The sequence below is a fragment of the Carassius carassius genome, chromosome 9 (genome assembly GCF_963082965.1).
Source record: "Carassius carassius chromosome 9, fCarCar2.1, whole genome shotgun sequence".
NCBI lineage: Eukaryota > Metazoa > Chordata > Actinopteri > Cypriniformes > Cyprinidae > Carassius > Carassius carassius.
In genome coordinates this window covers 4,459,438-4,480,342 of record NC_081763.1, presented here as the reverse complement: position 1 = coordinate 4,480,342, position 20,905 = coordinate 4,459,438, and the positions used below count along the sequence as shown (strand labels likewise).

The window sequence follows — 20,905 nt, the reverse complement described above, 5'->3', positions numbered from 1 at the left end:
TTTTTGTTTTTTTTCACTTCCGGTCACTTCCTCCCCCTAGTCCTCCGCCGGTCCACCTCCCTCCTGGTCTCGTTGTTGTTGTTGTTGTTGTTGTTTTTTCTCTTCCTGTCTCTGTTTCCCTCTATGGACTTGGCCCTCCGTCCCTCCCCCTTATCCTCCACCAGTCCACCTCCCTCCTGGTCTCTGTGTTCTTTGGTATGTTCTTGTGTTCGGTAGATCATCTGGTAGCTGCTCCTAAGAGGGGGGGGGGTAATGTCACAGTGTCTGGTTTGTGTTTCCCTGGGTGTCCACTAGTGGTCTCACTTCCCCATAATCACCCCACTGCAGGCACTACATTTCCCACAAAGCCTTTGTCCCTTTCATCACGGTTAATTGCACACCTGTTAATTGCACTCAGCTGTCTCCACTTTCATCATTTTAACCTGTCTATATAAACCAGTCTGTTTCTGTTTCATGGAGTCCTTGTTTTCCGTCACCCGGCTTTCTCATGTGCCTTTGTGTTTTTTCATGTTTCTTGTTTTTGGACTGCTTTTCTTGTTATTGACCTCTAGCCTGTTTTTGGACATCTTGTTACCTCATTAATGTTTAGTTGCTCCACTTGTGTTTCTCCCTTTCTCCCAGACTCATTTACCTTCACTCCGCACACCTGGTCACTCAATCACACACACTCACACATACAGCTGTTGCCCATTGTCACGGACTATATACTCTCGTCTCACGAACCACTCTGTCTGGCTGGATTAATTGTTGCTTGTTAATCGTGTTCTGTTATTTTGTATTTCTAGTGCTAGCGAATTTCTAGTCATGTATGTTGTTGATTAGATGTTGCCTAGTTTGATCCTGTTTTCTTTTGCTTTGTTATCCTTTTTGTTTCAGTTTATTAAAGTGCTTTCCTGCATTTGGACTTTCCTGCATTTGGCTCATAGTTCCTCCGAGGCAGCGGCGTCCGCATATAGTTCCACCGAGGCAGCGGCGTCCGCTCATAGTTCCACCGAGGCGGCGGCATCCGGTCATAGTTCCCCCGAGGCGGCGGCGTCCGCTCATAGTTCCACCAAGGCAGCGCCGTCCGCTCATAGTTCCACCGAGGCGGCGGCGTCCGCTCATAGTTCCCCCGAGGCAGCGGCATACGCTCATAGTTCCCCCGAGGTTGCGGCGGCGTCCGCTCATAGTTCCACCAAGGCAGCGGCATCCGCTCATAGTTCCCCCGAGGCAGCGGCGTCCGCTCATAGTTCTACCGGGGTAGCGGTGTCCGCTCATAGTTCCACCGAGGCGGCTGCGTCCGCTCATAGTTCCACCGAGGCAGCGGCATCCTCTCATAGTTCCACCGAGGCAGCGGCGTCTGCTTATAGTTCCACCAATGCAGCGGCTTCCTCTCATAGTTCCACCGAGGCAGCGGTGTCCGCTCATAGTTCCCCCGAGGTGGCGGCGGCAGCGTCCTCTCATAGTTCCACCGAGGTAGCGGCGTCCGCTCATAGTTCCACCGAGTCAGCGGCATCCGCTCATAGTTCCACCGAGACGGCGGCGGCACCCGTTCACAGTTCCCCCAAGTCGGCCTAAGAGGCAGGCTCCACTCCTGCTGACTGCCAAGCTGCCGGCCCCACCCTGGCATCTTTTTTTTTTTTTTACCTCTTTCTCCAGGTCCTCTTCCACTACACGGGTCTGGCCCTCCATCCCTCCCCCTGATCCACCTCCGTTCCGCCTCCCTCCTTGATTTTTTACTTTGGAGTGTCTGGAATCCACTCCTTAAGGGAGTGGATTATGTCACAGTCTTCAGCTGGTGTGCCAGGGAAGGCCACCATATTACACTGTCTTTCTGTGAGTGTTGTGTTTGTTTGGTGCCATGTGCTCTCTCCTGTCTATTTTCTGACCCCGGCCATCTTGTTATCTGATTATTGTTTTAATTGCTCCACCTCTGTTCCTCACATTCTCCCGGACTCAAGGACTATATACTCTTATCTCACAAACCACTCTGTCTGGCTGGATTAATTGTTATTTGTTAACTGTAGTTGTGAACTGTGTTATGTACTTCTGTTGTAGAGTTTTGAACCCTTTTTCTTTTGCCTTGTTGGCTTTTGTTTCAGTTTATTAAAAGTGCTTCCCTGCATTTGGACCCAGACCCTGTTCTTTCTTCTGCGGTCTCTACTGCCCCGTGACACACGCTTGCAATACACTGACCAAGCATTCACGTCTGCCTTACATACTTGTGTAGAGAATATTTCTGATATGTCTCTGGTATGCTATAATTACTCATAGTCAAATTGGACATTAATTTCTTCATCTTTCTTTCCTCTTCAGGGCAGTTCAGACTATCAACAGCACACAGACAACTTTGGAAGAGTGAGTTTTTTATTCCCTTTTGGTTAGTCTTGTAACTTTTTGTAAAGAGTAAAATGTTTAGAAGTACACTACAGATACTTTTTGGGGAATTTTGGTTATAACTAAAATAATTCCGTCAGTACAACAGTATTGTAAACATTTGTTTAGAAAACCATGCTCTTGCCTTAACCTAGTCAGCAAGGCAAGCCTGCAATAATAATTTTGCAGGTCCCAGGATTGTTTACTTGTTTTATTTCTTTGCCCTTTTGTTCTTCCTTCTGCTAGCATTGCATTCACATGCCTCTGCCAAGTTGGCAGATAAAAAAGCTTTATTTTCGTCACAGTCCATAATCAGAGACACATTGTGTGCTCTTAACACCAGTAAATTACTTGTTGGCTTCTTGAAAGGGCTGCTGGTTTAAAAGTTCTAAAAGGCTCACATCGTGCTCAATAAATTGTACTTAAGTGTAATTACTATAGGAATCTGCATTATGAACTATGATTAAAATGCCATCACTCATTTGTTGTTTATTTCTGTAATGTTTGTTATCATTTCTGTACTGCTCACCACAGGGCCCAAAGGGCCACAGTCCCTGGACAGGAGTGTCACAGTTCCTGCAGACATCCCAAAAAATCATCCAGTTTGCCTCAGGAAAGGAACCTCAGCCAGGAGACACCATCATATATGTGGCTGGAGGTTTTGACCTATTCCGTATCCTTAAATGCTTAGACAATAATTAGAGCACCCAAAATTTCTTCTGTTAAAATAAAAATATTAAAATAAAATATATTAGTTAAATATCAGAAAAAAAGATGTAACTGAATGCATTCACAAAATAGATTTTTTAATTATTTTATAAACCTGGTGGAGGTGAAGATTAACAGTAAATAACAAATTCTGTGTCTGTTCCTCACACAAATCGTATGACTTCAGGCGATTGAACATATCAAAATGACAGAAATGTAATTTTGGGGGTAAATAATTCATTTAAAATAGTCAGCTGATAAGCCGTGGTTCCTCCCAACATCACAAGAGCTATGACAGCTACAGTATTACACTACCAAAAATAAAATAGCTTGGAGACAGGAACAGCCCCTCTTAAATAAAGTTATATAATTCACTTGTATAAACAAAGGTATAAATAACCTCACTGGACCATAAATTGTGTTATCATTGTTACTCTGTTGATATTCTTATCTATTGTCATTATTATTTGTCAGGCTGGGAACTGTAAGTTAAATGTTCTGCAGAAAAGAAAAACAAAGGACAATACTGTCCTTCTTTCAAACATACAGTGTGTGAGTATATTGGTCTATGCAGCTAATTATTCTTCAGTATGAAAGCAAACAACTAGCTCAGAATACTTTGTTGTTTCATTCTTTGATATTTTAAAACTAATTAAACTTTTTTTATTATTTCATTTGGAGTTTTCGTAAAGGTGCAGAACTCTTTCTTTCTGTATATACATACATTAGATTCACAATATGAATAAAACGTTTTGTTTGTCATGTTCAGTGGCTTTAAAATTCTCTTTGGATTTTTTGTCTCTAATGTTCTATTTGTTTAATAATATTTAAATGACCTGACCTATTCTCTCTGTGGAAAATACGAATTAGGCCATAAAATGTTATGTTACCATGGGTAGTTCTCTTACGAGAGCTCTCTTGTACTGCGTCTTAGCTAAGACGCTACGGGAAAAGTCTCTTTTCACGAAATACTGAAGCAAAAAATTATCCTTAATTTTAAGCGCATTTGCAGCAGTACACAGCCATAGGCGAGACGGCTCTTTCGCTCATTGGCTTGTTCTGCGGCAACTGCACAGCGCAGGCTGATGCAACATCAGACCAATAAGGGCGCTTTGCGCCCTTCTTGCCACTTCCCGCCAAAACGGGTGTGGCCCAACCTATAAAAGGAGCTCGAAAAGGCTGACTCACCTGATTTTTCATCTCTTCAGCGAAGCTCACGCATCGCTGGATAACGAAGGAAGCAAGCGCCGTCTGAGAAGCATATCAGCGGGACAAGCCATTCTGAAGCTGCTGGCCTTCGCCGCCTTCCACTGCCATTCCTGCTGCGCTGTCCGGCGCCTATATCCTTTCAATTCTGTTATATCCAACTGTTCTTTATGTGTGTGTGTGTGTGTGTGTTCGCCTTGTGACACACACTCGTAAAAGAGCTTGCGTCTTTTTTAAGATGCCTTCCTGCGGCTCGTCAGAGCCCCACTCAGCGAGGGAGACCGGCCCATACTGGATCTAAGACAGCTGAACAAGGCATTGATGAAACGCAGTTTCAGAATGCTTACGACCAGGAAGCTCCTCGCGCAGATTCGCAGAGGGGACTGGCTCATGTCAATAGATCTGAAGGACGCATATTTTCAAATACAGATAGCGTCAAGTCACAGGCGATATTTGAGATTCGCCTTCGAGGGCCAGACATACCAGTTTACAGTCCTGCCGTTCGGCTTGTCCGGGCTCCTCGTACGTTTACGAGGTGCATGGATGCAGTGCTCGCTCCTCTTAGACTCAGAGGCATGCGAGTGCTGAATTATTTGGACGACTGGCTGATTCTGGCTCGATCACGAGCGGAGCTTTTTGGGTATAGTTCTGAACTCGTGTTCCATGACGGCGCAGCTGTCACCACAGCGCGCGTTGGGCATTCAGCGCGCAGCGAGTTCTTTCCGCTGCGGCGCGACCGTTTCGCTCAAACACTGTCAGAAGGTGCTGGGCCTCATGGCCTCAGCATCTCCGGTTCTGCAGCTGGGCCTGCTCCGCATGCGCCCCCTGCAGCTCTGGCTGAAGGCGCGGGTGCCGCGCAGAGCGTGGGTGTCTGGCCTACTGCGTCTCAAGGTCAATCAGAGCTGTGTCACAGCCCTGAAACCCTGGACAGCAAACGGCTGGTACCAATCAGGTGTAAGCCTGGGGACTTCCCCGAATGTGAAGATGGTGTCGACGGACGCCTCCACTTCGGGATGGGGAGCGCTGCTCGAGGGCAGACCGTCCTTTGGCCTGTGGTCAGAACAGGAAAAGCTCCATCATATCAACTGTCTGGAAATGCTGGCAGTGGAGAACGCGCTGATGCGCTTTTGTCCCCAAATCAAGGACCACCACGTCTTAGTCTGTTCGGACAACATGTCTGTGGTGTCCTACATAAATCGCCAGGGCGGTCTCGGGTCCCAAAACCTGTACAGGCTGGCGGAACGCCTCCTGGTTTGGGCTCAGCGCAACGTGCGTTCGCTGAGGGCAGTGCATGTGCCTGGGCTACAGAATCTGGGTCCAGACAGGCTGTCCAGAGGCAATGTTCCTACGGGCGAATGGTCTCTACACCCGCAAACAGTCCGGCTGTTGTGGGAGAGATTTGGCAGGGCGGAGGTGGACCTCTTCGCGTCCCATGAAAACGCTCACTGCCCCGCATTCTTTTCCAAGAACGAAAGCGCGCTGTCACGGAAATGACCGTGCTGCCCGCTTTATGCTTTCCCTCCCGTCTCCCTCCTTCCGCAAGTTATAGAACGGGTGAGAGAAACGAGATGTTCAATACTGCTTGTAGCACCTCTTTGGAAGAACCAACCATGGTTCCCAGATTTGATGCAGTTAGCAGATGTCAGCCCGTGGCCAGTACCGTTGAGGAGGGACCTCCTCTCGCAGGCCAGGGGTTCGATTTGGCACCCTCAACCGGAGTTGTGGTCCCTCCATGTGTGAGCCAGTCGTGCTTGGAGTTTGGGCCTAATGGCTCAAAGGTCATACTCAAACCTAGGCACGGTTATGTGCCGAAATCCCTCAACACGCCGTTTCGGGCTCAGGTTATTGCCCTGTCTGCCCTGCCGGTGTCAGGAGAGGATAGAGACTCGAGTCTTCTTTGCCCTGTCAGGGTTTTAAGAGCTTATGTGTCTCGCTCTGCTGCCTTTCGACAGACTGAGCAGCTGTTTGTCTCGTCCAGTGACCGTTCCAAGGGAATGGCTGTTTTGAGACAGACTCTATCCAGATGGATAGTTGATGCTATAGCGTTAGCTTACGCTTCCAGGGGCCTTCAGTGCCCGCTGGGCGTCAGAGCACACTCCACAAGGGGCGTCGCCTCGTCGTGGGCGTGATCTACTGGGATCTCCTTGCAGGATATATGTATGGCGGCAGGTTGGGCCTCGCCGTCTACATTTATCAGGTTCTATAACCTGGAGGTTCCCGCCTTGCAAGCAAGGCTGCTGTCGGTATAGTCGAATCAGGGCCCTGAGGGGAATTCTGAGTTCATGAGCGTATTGCGTAAGACCCGCATTGCCACATTGGTCAGGTATTGCCTCAGCTGTGTGATGTCATATTGCCGCATCTACGGATGCTGCTAGATATGGGACGGAGGGCTTCCCCCCTTCCTGTCCTGGACTCTCTGTGAGTTCCTCAGGTGACTGTGTACTGTAAATCCTGGGCGTTGCTTCAGGTTTATTGGTGTGTGATCCCTGCGCGCACGGCGTTTTACATTGGGTTCCCGTAGCATCTTAGCTAAGACGCAGTACGAGAGAGCTCTCGTAAGAGAACGTACTCGGTTACTAAACGTAACCTCGGTTCTCTCTAGAAGAGCGAACAAGTACTGCGTTCTCTGCCGTGCGTACGATTCACTCTGGTTCGCTTCGGCGATGAAATAAATCAGGTGAGTCAGCCTTTTCGAGCTCCTTTTATAGGTTGGGCCACACCCGTTTCGGCGGGAAGTGGCAAGAAGGGCGCGAAGCGCCCTTATTGGTCTGATGTTGCATCAGCCTGCGCTCGATAGGCTGTGCAGTTGCCGCAGAACAAGCCAATGAGCGAACGAGCCGTCTCGCCTATGGCTGTGTACTGCTGCAAATGCGCTTTACAAAAATACAAAATTAAGGATAATTTTTTGCTTCAGTATTTCGTGAAAAGAGACTTTTCCCGTAGCGTCTTAGCTAAGACGCAGTACTCGTTCGCTCTTCTAGAGAGAACCGAGGTTACGTTTAGTAACCGAGTACATTTTACCAGTGCTCTGTCGTTTTTCTCACTTGATTTGTGAATGTACACAATGTGTTGTTTTGCCCTGGAGACCCCTGCATTCTTTGACCTGATGCAATTCAGACATTGGCCATGTGGATTTCTTGGATGCAGTTTCCCAGCTTTCAGAGAAGCCATATGTTATTGTGGGCTTGCACTTTGATCAGGTAAGCTGAATACAGGAAAATCTTAGGAAATATCTACAGGTTTTGTTTTTATTATTATTATTATTATCATCATCACTCTAGGAGGTGAATCGTTACAAGGGGAAAAACTATCCCATCATGAACATCCATGAGAGGACTCTAAGTGTGCTGGCCTGTCGAGTGAGGATTAATCTTGCATTGCATTGCAGTCAATGCCCATTTATGTCTTGATATATTTGTTCTAAATAGTTTGATTTTAATTTCTTTATTTTGTTTTCAAATCTCCCAGCATGTGTCTGAGGTTGTTATAGGAGCACCATATGCTATCACAAAAGACTTATTGGAACATTTCAAGGTAAGCACCCCTACATTATGTTAAATTTGATTCTTGACTTTTGTCAGACCTACTTGACAGAGTTAGAAATAACACCGGCTTTTGACCATCAGCATAAAAACTGTGGCCAGTAATCATGCTGTCTCAATTGGCCATGTTCACAGTATTTAGGATTGACAACAGTATTTACTGTACACCTTGTATAACTATAAAATTAATATTTATTACAATTCTAAAATTTATTTCAATATCTTCTTATTACAGCAATACAACTAGATGTTAAATAAAATCACTCAAAAATAAAATAAATTAAATAACATTTTACTCAGATTCAGACCGATACTTGTGTGGCCACCATTTTTTTTTCCGGCATGTCAAGCTCTGTTTTCTGTGCACATTTCATTTGTAGAGATTACATAATAACTCTGGATCACCTTTTATCCAGCAAACACGAGGAGTGACTGTGTTTGTTGACTATTACTTATTTTACTATAATTTGGTAGAATTCATATTTTGATTTGAATCCCTTATTTTTTGGTAATCAGGTTCGAGCACATCTGTATTGTAGAGTTACATGAGGAGGTAAAGGTTCTGTACGTCAAAACTTCAGTTGAGAATCCAGAAAATTTAAGGGGAGTCAGTTCTGTTATAGAATGCAGTTACTCTTGGTAATAACTGATTTTTGTGGGAATATAAGCGATAAATTAGATAAACCATATTCTGCTGTGTTAACATGGCCATAGAGTAATACACTGTCCCCATGGTTTAGGTAGACCTGGTGTGCCATGGGAAAACTGAAGTGTTTCCAGACAGAGATGGATCAGACCCATATGCTGTGAGTGTCACAATGATAATTACTCCATGGTAGAGCATTGCGTTAGCAGCACAAAAGTTTGTGGGTTCAATTCCCAGGGAACACACATACTGGTAAAAAAAAAAGAAAGAAAAAAAAGCACTGTAAGTCGCTTTGGATAAAAGCGTCTGCTAAATATATGTATGTCTAAATGTATGAATGTATACTCAAAAATGCCAGCTTTTGTTTATATTCTGTGTCTGTTTTCCACACACAGGTACCAAGGAAAATGGGAATATTGCAAACAATGGATAGTGGAAACAGTCTCACCACTGATGGCATTGTGCAGAGGATAATCAAAAACAGGTGTTACATTCAGCTTTTATCTGTTAACAAGGTTTTTTTTTTTTTTTTTACTGTCATTTGGATTAACTTAACCAGTTTATAGGGCACAATTGGGTTAAAGGTGCATAGGGTAAAGGGCTCAGTTCTCCTATAAACCACTTGATGGCACAAAACATAAACATAAGCCCTATTCAGACGGGACTAGTTTTCTAAAATACGTTTGAGTTTCAATTCCTATCACCTGATGATTTTCATGTACCAGTTCGGACAGGACTAACATCTCCGTGTTATTACAGAGGTGGGAGGGTCTGATTTGTACATCTGGGAGTTTCAGAGATCACCCACTCTCTACTCTTTTAACACCATGGTGAAGCTAAATGGCTAGTATTGCAAAACCATGTTAATGTGTGGTTACGTTTAGCGATTTATTTATTTATTTATTTTTTGTAGTAAACCAATTTTTTTAAAATGGTACATGTGTAATTAAAACATTATGTAATTAAGTGCAGAAATGATCAGGAGCTATCTTACCTGACACTATTGCAATATCCAGTCTTAACAGTTTATGTGATATGGCTCTTGATTTTATTATTGTTATTTTAACCTCTAAACTGTCAACACCCCCCCACCCCCCTCTTTTCGAACATAAATGTGAAAATACACTATTCAAATTTAAATTGTTATAATTTATAAACGCTTTTGAATACAGACCTAAGGTTGATCTCTTGTTAAAGAAGACAATCAAAAAAATGCAGATTATTGGAGAAGTGAGATCATTTAAAAAAATGAAAGCATTAAAAAAAGAAAAGTTTAAATTTACTTTAAAGAAAATGTACTGTACGATTTTATTTTATATAAATTTTATAAAATGTTTTAATCAAACATTGCTATAAAATTACAGCCAGATGTCTAAATAAGTTGTGTTTATAAGTTGATATTAAAAAAAAAAAAGTTTCCTATGCAATTTTCTGTAGGCTTTATATCACAAACATTCACTGGGTGAAACACAAACTCCATTAAATTTTTTTGATGCCTTTTTCTGTCACAAATGTATCAATTCATCTCTAAATATTATGTCTATGACAAAATATGGATATCACCAATATACCATGAAATATGGAAACTTGAGATTCAGACATTTCCAACGATATGTATTTTGTCAAGTTTATGAAAAGTTTTAATTATTTAATAAAACCATAATATACTGTATCCCGCTATAAGAATTTAAAGTACGATTTACATGGTAACGCAGTGTCCAGTTTTAAAATGGTTTTCACAGGATGAATTTGGAGGGTTTAAGATTTCAAATTATATATAATTTATGATGTGATAGGGACAAAGGAAGTGCAACATGATTTTTTGTGACAAAGGTCAGGACTCCTGTTATTATGTACATGTTTTGAGGTGCACTCTTATCATTAACTAATCTATTACTGTTCCTACATGATATTTAGCAACACACAGTGGTAAAATATCTAATTAGGAGTCTTAGACCTTTTCAACGATATATAATCATGGTTAGATTAGAATTTAATTGTAATATATTGAAGTAAACTTAGGCGTCCCATATACAGATTTGATTAATTCTGTGAGTCAAATTGTTCAATAACGGTGGATAAAAATAAAGTAATATTCAGCATGTTGTGTGATCTCACATCGGCCCCTTAAGGTGATCTTTAAGTTTAGAATATTCCATCTGTAGTTCTTTAATATTAAGTTGTGATGGACGAGCACTATCAGCAATGATCAATGCAATGCTAGTATTATTCCTTCCTGTGCCTGTCAGGCTGCTGTTTGAGGCGAGAAACCAGAAAAAAGAGGCAAAAGAGATGGCAGTAATCCAGGCCATGAATCAACAAGAGGAAGAGAAGGCTTAAGAGAGAGAACAGGCTGTGCTGTAGAAAAAAATACATCATCAAAGGCTAACAAAAACCCAGTACATGCAGCTGCAGCTTTTCTCTTTTACATTCTGGACTTACATACTGTCAGAACATTAGAATTAGCATGTGTTGTTTTGGGAGTATCTACTTTTGTGAACCACTTTCACATTCGCCACCTGAAGGACCTCTTCATCATTTCCTTCTGTAGGCAGAGGGCCATTGCCATCAGATCATTTCACTGAGGAAAAATGGAGGCTGGTAATTATGCTACACTTTGCTGTGCACAGGATGTTGCCACTTTGATGACCAACATGACCTACTTGACCTTTACCTCCACATGTAACTCCAGAGTTACACCAAGCTTTGCTTGGAAACAAACACTTCTGAAGATCTGGATCCATCAGAAGAGCACTACAGTCTTCTGTCCTAAAACAGTGTATTAATTATAAAGAATGAATATGTATCTGTTATAATTAATGGGTAATACTCATATGAAGTATTTTCCATTGTAAGGCACACTTTTTTTTGATGATACTAGCTCTAAGAGTGAAAGTGCTGATCCAGAGTTAGTTCCTTCTTTTCTATTTGATTTTAAAAGACGATTTCAGATCAGCATTTTAAACTGGGCCATGTTGTACATGAGGACAGGCATACACTCCTTTACAGTCTGCATATATAGATTTTGATGTTGCGTTTATACCTAGAACTTGTGTAGAATGTGCTACCAATTATAGCCACAAAAGGTCCTCTTATCTGTGGAAATCTGTGTAAAAAAAAAGAAAATTGCCTGAAAACAACTAACTCTGTTTTGATGTGTTGTGCTATCGTATGTATTATTTTAATGTTTCAAACAAGAAACCTCAGTCATGGTACTAACTTCTCTAAAAATATAATGGTTTCAGGGATTATAGTATTTTAAGTCCACTTTGAACTGACTTTTTTTCATGTATTAAATACTTTTAATTTATTTAAATATAAAAGTTTTTTTTTTTTTTTTTTTTTAGATTCCCCTTATGCCAACATATTAGTCAACTTGAAATATACTGGCACTTCTTTTTTTAACTGAACAACTATTACATTTTTGAACAACTATTATTGTTTTTGCCCAAAAATAGCGCATTAATTCATATGATCCCATGTTATTTATTCCTGTACTGTTATCAGAAATATTTATAGGTTTTTTTGGTTGTTTGTTTGTTTGTTTTTTGTCCTTACAAATATAATACTTTCAAGTACAAAATTTTTAATTATTGTTCAAATATATCACTCTGATCAATAACCACATCATGGTGTGTTGCAGTTTATTTATTTGAAAAAATGTATATGGTAATCATTTGGAAGTGTGGCATACTACAGATTTTTAATCTTGTAATCCCCTGTTCTGGAACTATAATATTAAATTCATATGATTTACACGATTAAATGCATACACAAATGAAAGAAAAAGCATAACATCTTATGATGATACTGGATCAACATTATTGTCCAAAAATAGACTTAACTGAATCACGACCCCTAAACCTAACCCTACCCATAATTTATCCCTAAACTCAGTGGGAAATAATAGCCTTGCTGATTAACAAGGATGTAGAAGCACTTACCATAATTGCAAGCCTAAAACAGATTTACCTGGAAAGTTATATCTAAATTTTGATTGGTGGATTGATATGTTGTTCCAGGAACACGGCTGCATCCGAAAACTTAGGCAGGTGACTTGCTGCCTTGCTGTCTAATCAAGCAATGACTTTGCAGGCAACGGTTTTGCACGAAGGAACCTCATTAAAAGGATTTCGGACAGGCTTCTGAGGCAGAGTAATGGTTTAATGATCTACAGCAAAATATAGTGAAATATAGTCTTTGGTGATAATTAAGTGGATATTTAATTACTGCAATATCAATTTCTCGCTAGAAATGACATAAAAAGTTGATAACATTGATCAGAAACTTAGATTTACACACAAATTGACCACCGACCGCAACTTTCAGACGCCATTTTTTTTTTGGCCTAACTCTGGCTGCATCCAAAAACTGAAAAAAGCTGCCTTTGGACGCATTCCGAGGTAGGAAGGCATCAAGGCACATCCGAATTCAAAGTTAGCTTTACTTCCCGTCTCCTGAGATGCCTTCATCTGGACGGTTTTTGATATCCCACAATCCTGTGCGTTCCATTCTGTGACAGTTAAGCCAAAAAATAAAGATGGTGTCTGAAAGTTGTAGTCGGTGGTCAGTTTGTGTGTAAATTTATGTTTCTGGTCAAAGTTTTCCACTTTTTATATTATTTCTAGCAAGAAATTAATATTGCAGTAATGAAATCACTTACTTCGTGCAAAAACGCTGCCTGCAAAGTCATTGCCTGATACGACAGCGAGGCAGCAAGTCAGCTGCCTCGAATTTTTTCGAATGCAGCCTCTCATAGAATGGAACGCACAGGATTGTGGGATATCAAAGGCAGCGAAAGATACATATGCCTTCAAAAACTGGCCAGATGCAGGCATCTCAGGAGAGAGGAAGTGAACCTAACACTGAATTCGGCAACATTTTTCAGTTTTCGGATGCAGCCAACGGTGAAATCTATGGAATTACATTTGCTTCAATAAAAATGAACGAAACTTTTTCAGAAACTATCAAAAATATGCCATTACAAAAGAAGAAAAACACAATGAAAATGAAAATGAAAATAATGAACTCATTCGCACAAGTTTAACAGGCTCTTAACAGATTTCGCCAGAGATTTCGTTTATGGTTCGCATTTTTAGTTTGGTGTTTTGACACAAACCTCTCGTGGGGGCGGGCTTTACAGTGATCTACTCTTGATTGGATAGTGAGCTTTTGATAGACAGGTGCTCTCTGACAGGAAAGTACAGATGCCACTCAGTTTTCCTGGTTTGTACAGGTAGATGCACTGGGGACCCATTACAAAACTTAAGAACTTCGGTCATTTTTACTTATTCATATGGTTTAATTAGACCATCCTAAGTAAGGAGTGAGATGTTTGCGGAATATTCTGAGTTTGCATTTCACTGTTTTTGTTCATTCTAAGAGTACTATCTGTTTTTGAACAAGTAAGATATTTGTCCAAAATTATTTTTTTTCTTTTTACAGCTATATAAGTGCATGACGTGTATTCTGATATTGTGTATTAAAGTTGACCAAAAAGTTGCTTATATTTCTTTTAGGAATTACAATACTATGTTAGACATAATCAGAGGCATGGGACCAATAAGAAAATGCTATTCATATCAAAGAAATTAATTAGGAAACCATTCTAACATATACAAATTTGGCCTGATATTTTAGGGTTGAAATGTGTATAAGAATCTTTTTTATCCAGTCATAAAAACATGCTGAAATGGCATGATATGTGTTTCTTATAGTTTAACATGTCTACTATATGAATCAACATTCAGATTTAAGAATAGTTTCTTTTTTTCCACCAAGATTTTTATAAGTGGAAGTGCATGTTTCTTGTAGAATGTCTCCGATACTGAATATCAATTGGCTTCCACTATATGACTCATTCAGAATATAGAGCGTTTGTATAATGCTTATCCAAAGGTTGAATTTTGAATAATGATCATTTAATGTTAAAAACATTAACAGTACAAAAAAAGAAATGAAAAAAAATGTAAAAACAATTTAAAATGAATCAGAATGAGATTATGCATTATTTATAGGCCATAACATATGTCTTATGTTTTAATTAATGTAATTATTTTGATCAACTCTTTAAGGGTCCCTCTAAACCAAAGTGTACTGGGCCCCCTATGCCACAATATTACTAATCATATTTTTCAAACCACCGCCTTGATCAACAAAAACTCCAAAGTGGTGCAGAGTTATTTGCTGATAAGTTGCTATATATATATATATATATATATATATATATATATATATATATATACAACCCGAATTCCGGAAAAGTTGGGACGTTTTTTAAATTTTAATAAAATGAAAACTAAAGGAATTTCAAATCACATGAGCCAATATTTTATTCACAATAGAACATAGAAAACATAGCAAATGTTTAAACTGAGAAATTTTACACTTTTATCCACTTAATTAGCTCATTTAAAATTTAATGCCTGCTACAGGTCTCAAAAAAGTTGGCACAGGGGCAACAAATGGCTAAAAAAGCAAGCAGTTTTGAAAAGATTCAGCTGGGAGAACATCTAGTGATTAATTAAGTTAATTGATATCAGGTCTGTAACATGATTAGCTATAAAAGCTTTGTCTTAGAGAAGCAGAGTCTCTCAGAAGTAAAGATGGGCAGAGGCTCTCCAATCTGTGAAAGACTGCGTAAAAAAATTGTGGAAAACTTTAAAAACAATGTTCCTCAACGTCAAATTGCAAAGGCTTTGCACAAGGGCGTAACTTTGGGTCTACCATTGGGGGGGTTAAACTCGCGGCGTATTTATTTATTTATTAATTTATTGTATTATTTTCTTGTGTAAAAGGTAACATGCTAATTTGCATAATTTAATTATGCAATCCCCCCCAAAACGGGTGACTGTATTGGAGCAAACAGCAGTTACAATTCAGTGACATTGGTTCTACACAGTCCCTGGCACCCTCTGGCTTTACCTCATAGGACACTGGCAAACGAACATCTAGCCAGCCAACTCCAGTCAACAAAACAAATCATCAGTTAACTCAGTGTTTCTCAAACTTTTCTGCCATTCCCCACTTCAGAGGTAGGAAAGGGTTTCGAGCCCCACCTGTCCCCAATCACCCCAACAAAATGTTAATAAACTAGGCTTTAAGTTTAACTGTTAAAATGTATTTTATTAACATCACATTTTAAAAACTTAACATCAAATAACAGCATTAAAAATTTTCAAATAAAGAAAATGAAAGTGTGATGAAATAAGACTCAAAATTAGATTTAAAAATAATAATAATTGTGTTTGCATTTAGCTTCTGATAACATCAATACAAGTGTGGACTAACATTAACCTAGTTGTGCTTTGATTCATTTTGACACTTTGCAAAATCCATGCAAAAAGAACAACAAAAAAACAAACAAAAATAAAAATAATCTCAAATTGAACCAGAGGTGGTAAATTCCTAATAATGTACGTATTTTTTTTAGGTATTTTAATAAGATAAAATACGTTTAATAAGATACGTTGCGCATACAGCTCAAGTAATGCGATCGTTATAAAGGTGTTTGAACAACAAAACACATCCACTTGCACATATTTGACAATCTGAATATCAGATATATCCTGCTATAGCTAACACATTTGTGAAATTTTGAATAAAAAAGGAAATAAAAGCAGATCATCAGTCATTCAGCACTATTGTGGCTACGGTGTGACAAGCAATGAATGGCGCGTCTGCATGGGAACCATAAAGCGATACTACGATCAATAACGGTAGCCTTGAAATACTTTTAAACTTACGTGTGAAGAGGTTAAGTAACGTCAAGGCTTACATTTAAATGTGTCTTTATTTTGAGTGTATGGTCAATAAATAAAGGAATTAAAAAGATGGGCACAAAACCTGTTTGTCATGTTTCTATTCCCCACACTTTGAGAAACGCTGAGCTAACTTAACAGCTAACTTAAGGGTACCTCCGTTTGGTCAGGATTTTTCGTTTCTTTTTTTTTTCTTTTTTTTTGGCTGGTGTCGACAAACAATGAAAAATCGTTGTCTGGCTGCCTTTCAGTGTCCTTTTCATCTTTCCGTCAGCTTTCTCCAACCAGTCATCCCATCGACTGCGCAAAATAGTGAACAAACTTGGTACAGAAAGCGGGTTGGGTAATACCAGAGACTTTGGTAATACCAAATCGGTGCGGTGGGCGGGGGGTACATTACAGATTATTTAAAATATGATACTATCTTTCTTGCTGGCAAATGAAATTAATAAAGAAAATGAACAAAAGTATTCATTCTGAATATTTCATATCTATTTTAATCTGAATGATGTGATGATATTGGGGGGGTTATATTAGCTGGATCTGATTTTTGGGGGGGTCATGACCCCCGTAACCCCCGTGCAAATTACGCGCATGGCTTTGCAAATCTCATCATCTACAGTGCATAACATCATCAAAAGATTCAGAGAAACTGGAGAAATCTCTGTGCGTAAGGGACAAGGCCGGAGACCTTTATTGGATGCCCGTGGTCTTCGGGCTCTCAGACGACACTGCATCACTCATCGGCATGATTGTGTCAATGACATTACTAAATGGGCCCAGGAATACTTTCAGAAACCACTGTCTGTAAACACAATCCGCCATGCCATCAGCAGATGCCAACTAAAGCTCTATCATGCAAAAAGGAAGCCATATGTGAACATGGTCCAGAAGCGCCGTTGTGTCCTGTGGGCCAAGGCTCATTTAAAATGGACTATTTCAAAGTGGAATAGTGTTTTATGGTCAGACGAGTCCAAATTTGACATTCTTGTTGGAAATCACGGACGCCGTGTCCTCCGGGCTAAAGAGGAGGGAGATCTTACAGCATGTTATCAGCGTTCAGTTCAAAAGCCAGCATCTCTGATGGTATGGGGGTGCATAAGTGCATACGGTATGGGCAGCTTGCATGTTTTGGAAGGCTCTGTGAATGCTGAAAGGTATATAAAGGTTTAAGAGCAACATATGCTTCCCTCCAAACAACGTCTATTTCAGGGAAGGCCTTGTTTATTTCAGCAGGACAATGCAAAACCACATACTGCAGCTATAACAACAGCATGGCTTCGTCGTAGAAGAGTCCGGGTGCTAACCTGGCCTGCCTGCAGTCCAGATCTTTCACCTATAGAGAACATTTGGCGCATCATTAAACGAAAAATATGTCAAAGACGACCACGAACTCTTCAGCAGCTGGAAATCTATATAAGGCAAGAATGGGACCAAATTCCAACAGCAAAACTCCAGCAACTCATAGCCTCAATGCCCAGATGTCTTCAAACTGTTTTGAAAAGAAAAGGAGATGCTACACCATGGTAAACATGCCCCGTCCCAACTATTTTGAGACCTGTAGCAGAAATCAAAATTGAAATGAGCTCATTTTGTGCATAAAATTGTAAACTTTCTCAGTTTAAACATTTGCTATGTTATCTATGTTCTATTGTGAATAAAATATTGGCTCATGTGATTTGAAAGTCTTTTAGTTTTCATTTTATTAAAATTTAAAAAACGTCCCAACTTTTCCGGAATTCGGGTTGTATATTAATAAAAGCGCATAGTGAAACTACAGTTATTTGTCCTGCTGTGCCTGTAATGTGCCCATTGCGTTATATGTGTTATAGCAATTTGAGCAATTTCTTTCAATCCAATCAACGGATTATGGTAGGATTGAAGTATATATATATATGAAGAGTTCAGATGCAAAAGCCTCTAAATGCCATCTGAAATTTTCATCTAAAATTAGGATTTTTTATCAAGCTCCTATGCTTAGGTTGAGTCATTTTAATTTAATGGCAATGTGCATGTCCTTTTCCAGGCTATTAAAGTAAAATAACTGAACATAAATATAGGAGCCTGAAAAAAATCCTAATTTCTGGTGAAAATTTCAGATGGCATTTAGCGGCTTTTGCATCTGAACTTTTCACACATATATATACTTCAATCCTACCATAATCCGTAGATTGGATTGAAAGAAATTGCTCAAATTGCTATAACACATAAAACCCAATGGGCACATTACAGGCACAGCAGGACAAATAACTGTAGTTTCACTATGCGCTTTTATTCGTAACTTCATGAAACATGCATAGATCATGGAAAATTGCATCTCATTTGTGGTGTTCATAGTTAACCACAAGGTGGCAGTGTAACGCTTAAGTGTTGATGTGCTGCTGACTAAGGAGAATAGAAGTTTTGTTCAAGAACGCATGTTTGACATGTGTTAAATAAAAAGGGATTCGAAGAGATTACTTTGGTCTTGTGCTTCATACTACAATACACAACAAATTGGCAATGATGGTTTCCGTACCTACGCCTGCACCTTTTCTGCCATGCAGTGGAGAGCCTGCGATTCCTTTTGCTACCTGGCGGAAAATGTTTGAGAATTACTTACTTGCTATTAATGCTACAGGAGACTCATGGCATGATGCCAGGAAACGTGCTATTCTACTACACAGCTTGGGTACTGAAGGCCAGAGGCTGTTTTACACGTTGCCTAATACTGGAACTACATTTGCAGAGGCAATGACAGTGTTGGAGGATCATTTTGTTCCGAAGGTGAAGGTAGTGGTCACTCGACATCGCATTCGCCAGCGTTCTCAACATGCTGACGAGACCATTTCTCAGTTCCTGTCTACTTTGCGGGAATTATCTTCATCATGTGCTTATGCTGATATGGAGAGTGAAATGCTGCGCCATCAGCTGGGCGAACGATCGTATGCCCAAGCAGTGCGAGACAGACTCCTGTGAGATCCATCACTGACCCTGGACACCGCTATTGTTATTGCAAGTCAGGTGGAACAAGCAATCTCGTATTCACACATGCTCACGGCACAAAGTTCAGTTCAAGCCATGGCTTCTAAACCCTTTCATCGGAAGAAGCGTGCTGCACATTCTAACGGAGCAAAATCTGTGGCTGATACTACACGGCGGGCGAATCGCACGTTACCGTTGCGGAGCTACAAATCACCTGGCTAACGCTGCTGATTGCCCGGCCGCTGGAGCCAAATGTCGTACTTGTGGTAAGACCGGACTTTTTCTAAAGTTTATCGTTCTTCTAAGGATGTTCGGGAAGATGTCCCTGATGTGGTTGTTCTTTTGACTGATACTGTGAATACTTCTGCAGATAAACTTTTATGCAATGTTCATGTTATAATCCCAAATGGTGCTTCTTGAGACTGAATTAGTCGTAGACATGGGCTCTTCAGTGTCAATTCTGCCTGTGGCTGTATACAAACGACACTTTTCAGATTGTTCACTTACCGCTTGATACTGCTTGATTACGTTGTGAAAGATGGCTCTGCTTTGATGGGCATGGACTTAATTCGAGTCTTGAACTGTTCTTTTCACTTTGGTACTGTTACTGCACCTGACGAACTACATGTAGTCATTGGTGAAACTATTTCTGCTTCAGATACTTCTTTGGGGTGCGTGAAAGGCTTTGTTCATAAGCCTACAGTCAAACCTGATGCTACTCCAGTTTGACAGAAGCTTCGTCGACTTTCATTCTCTGTCCGACAAGATGTTTCTACAAAATGCCATAATTGAGAAAATTGATTCTTCCCCATGGCTTTCACCTATTGTTGTCACCACAAAGAAAGGAGGTAAAATACGCCTCTGCGTTGATCTGGGTGAGCCAAATAAGACCCTGATTGTTGACAGCCATCCCCTGCCGCATATGGATGAACTTTTGAATGACCTAAGAGGTACATCAGTGTTCACTACAATTGACTTAACGGCTGCTTACCATCAGCTTACCTTACATGAGTAGTGCCGGGACATCTGCGCCTGTGGCTGTACAGTGCTCTCATTAACGCGCGCCCTCCAATAGAAGAGAAAAAAGTCTGCTTGTTTTGTTTTCCATGGGAGAGCTTGAGCATATAAAGGTAAACAAAATTTCCCTGCTCAGTTTAACTACATCCTAAGACCGCAGTGCATACAATCTTATGCAGGGTTCCCCAGCATCAGGGTAGGTATTATTGGCATTATAATTAATCACACACGGTGTTGAATGCTATAGTTGTGTCAGATTATGCGTTGGACTGGACTCTCTCGAACATCATCATCTCAACAGCGGAACGATGTAAACAACAATTCATTTGTGGCTACTCCGCGAAATGCAGTGGAATCGTCAGTCATCAATCAGGATATGTTGCACGTTCTGTAAATTAATTCCTGAATGGATTAACCATCTGTTATGCTACAAAAATCACATATCAAAGGATGTATGAACATGATGTGTCATTCCCCCACAAACATTAATCGTTATTGTGACAAAATCTAAGAACATCATTATTGAAAGGACATTCATACAAACCGTTGTACTGGTCGAAATGACCCGCCTGTTGGCAATTTGATGATTTGTCTAGAACAATGAAATTGCTAATGCAGCTTAAAATCCAAACGTTTTACAAGTAAGGGTATCCGCGGAGTATCTGTGCATGTGCTTAACTAATGTTCAAAAAAAAAGGTAATTTACC

At 40.4% G+C, this 20,905-nt stretch overlaps 1 protein-coding gene across 1 annotated transcript in view; it reads left to right on the top strand.

Annotated features, from left to right (window-relative positions):
* LOC132148482 (ethanolamine-phosphate cytidylyltransferase-like) overlaps positions 1 to 10,797 on the top strand; it is a 49,679-nt gene extending 38,882 nt beyond the window's left edge. Inside the window, exons 6-13 of the mRNA XM_059557175.1 lie at positions 2,296 to 2,337; positions 2,890 to 3,028; positions 7,387 to 7,469; positions 7,551 to 7,628; positions 7,738 to 7,803; positions 8,552 to 8,617; positions 8,853 to 8,941; positions 10,707 to 10,797. Coding sequence (XP_059413158.1) covers positions 2,296 to 2,337; positions 2,890 to 3,028; positions 7,387 to 7,469; positions 7,551 to 7,628; positions 7,738 to 7,803; positions 8,552 to 8,617; positions 8,853 to 8,941; positions 10,707 to 10,797 — 654 coding nt within the window. The remainder of the gene's footprint in view (positions 1 to 2,295; positions 2,338 to 2,889; positions 3,029 to 7,386; positions 7,470 to 7,550; positions 7,629 to 7,737; positions 7,804 to 8,551; positions 8,618 to 8,852; positions 8,942 to 10,706) is intronic.
* The last annotated feature ends 10,108 nt before the right edge of the window (positions 10,798 to 20,905 follow it).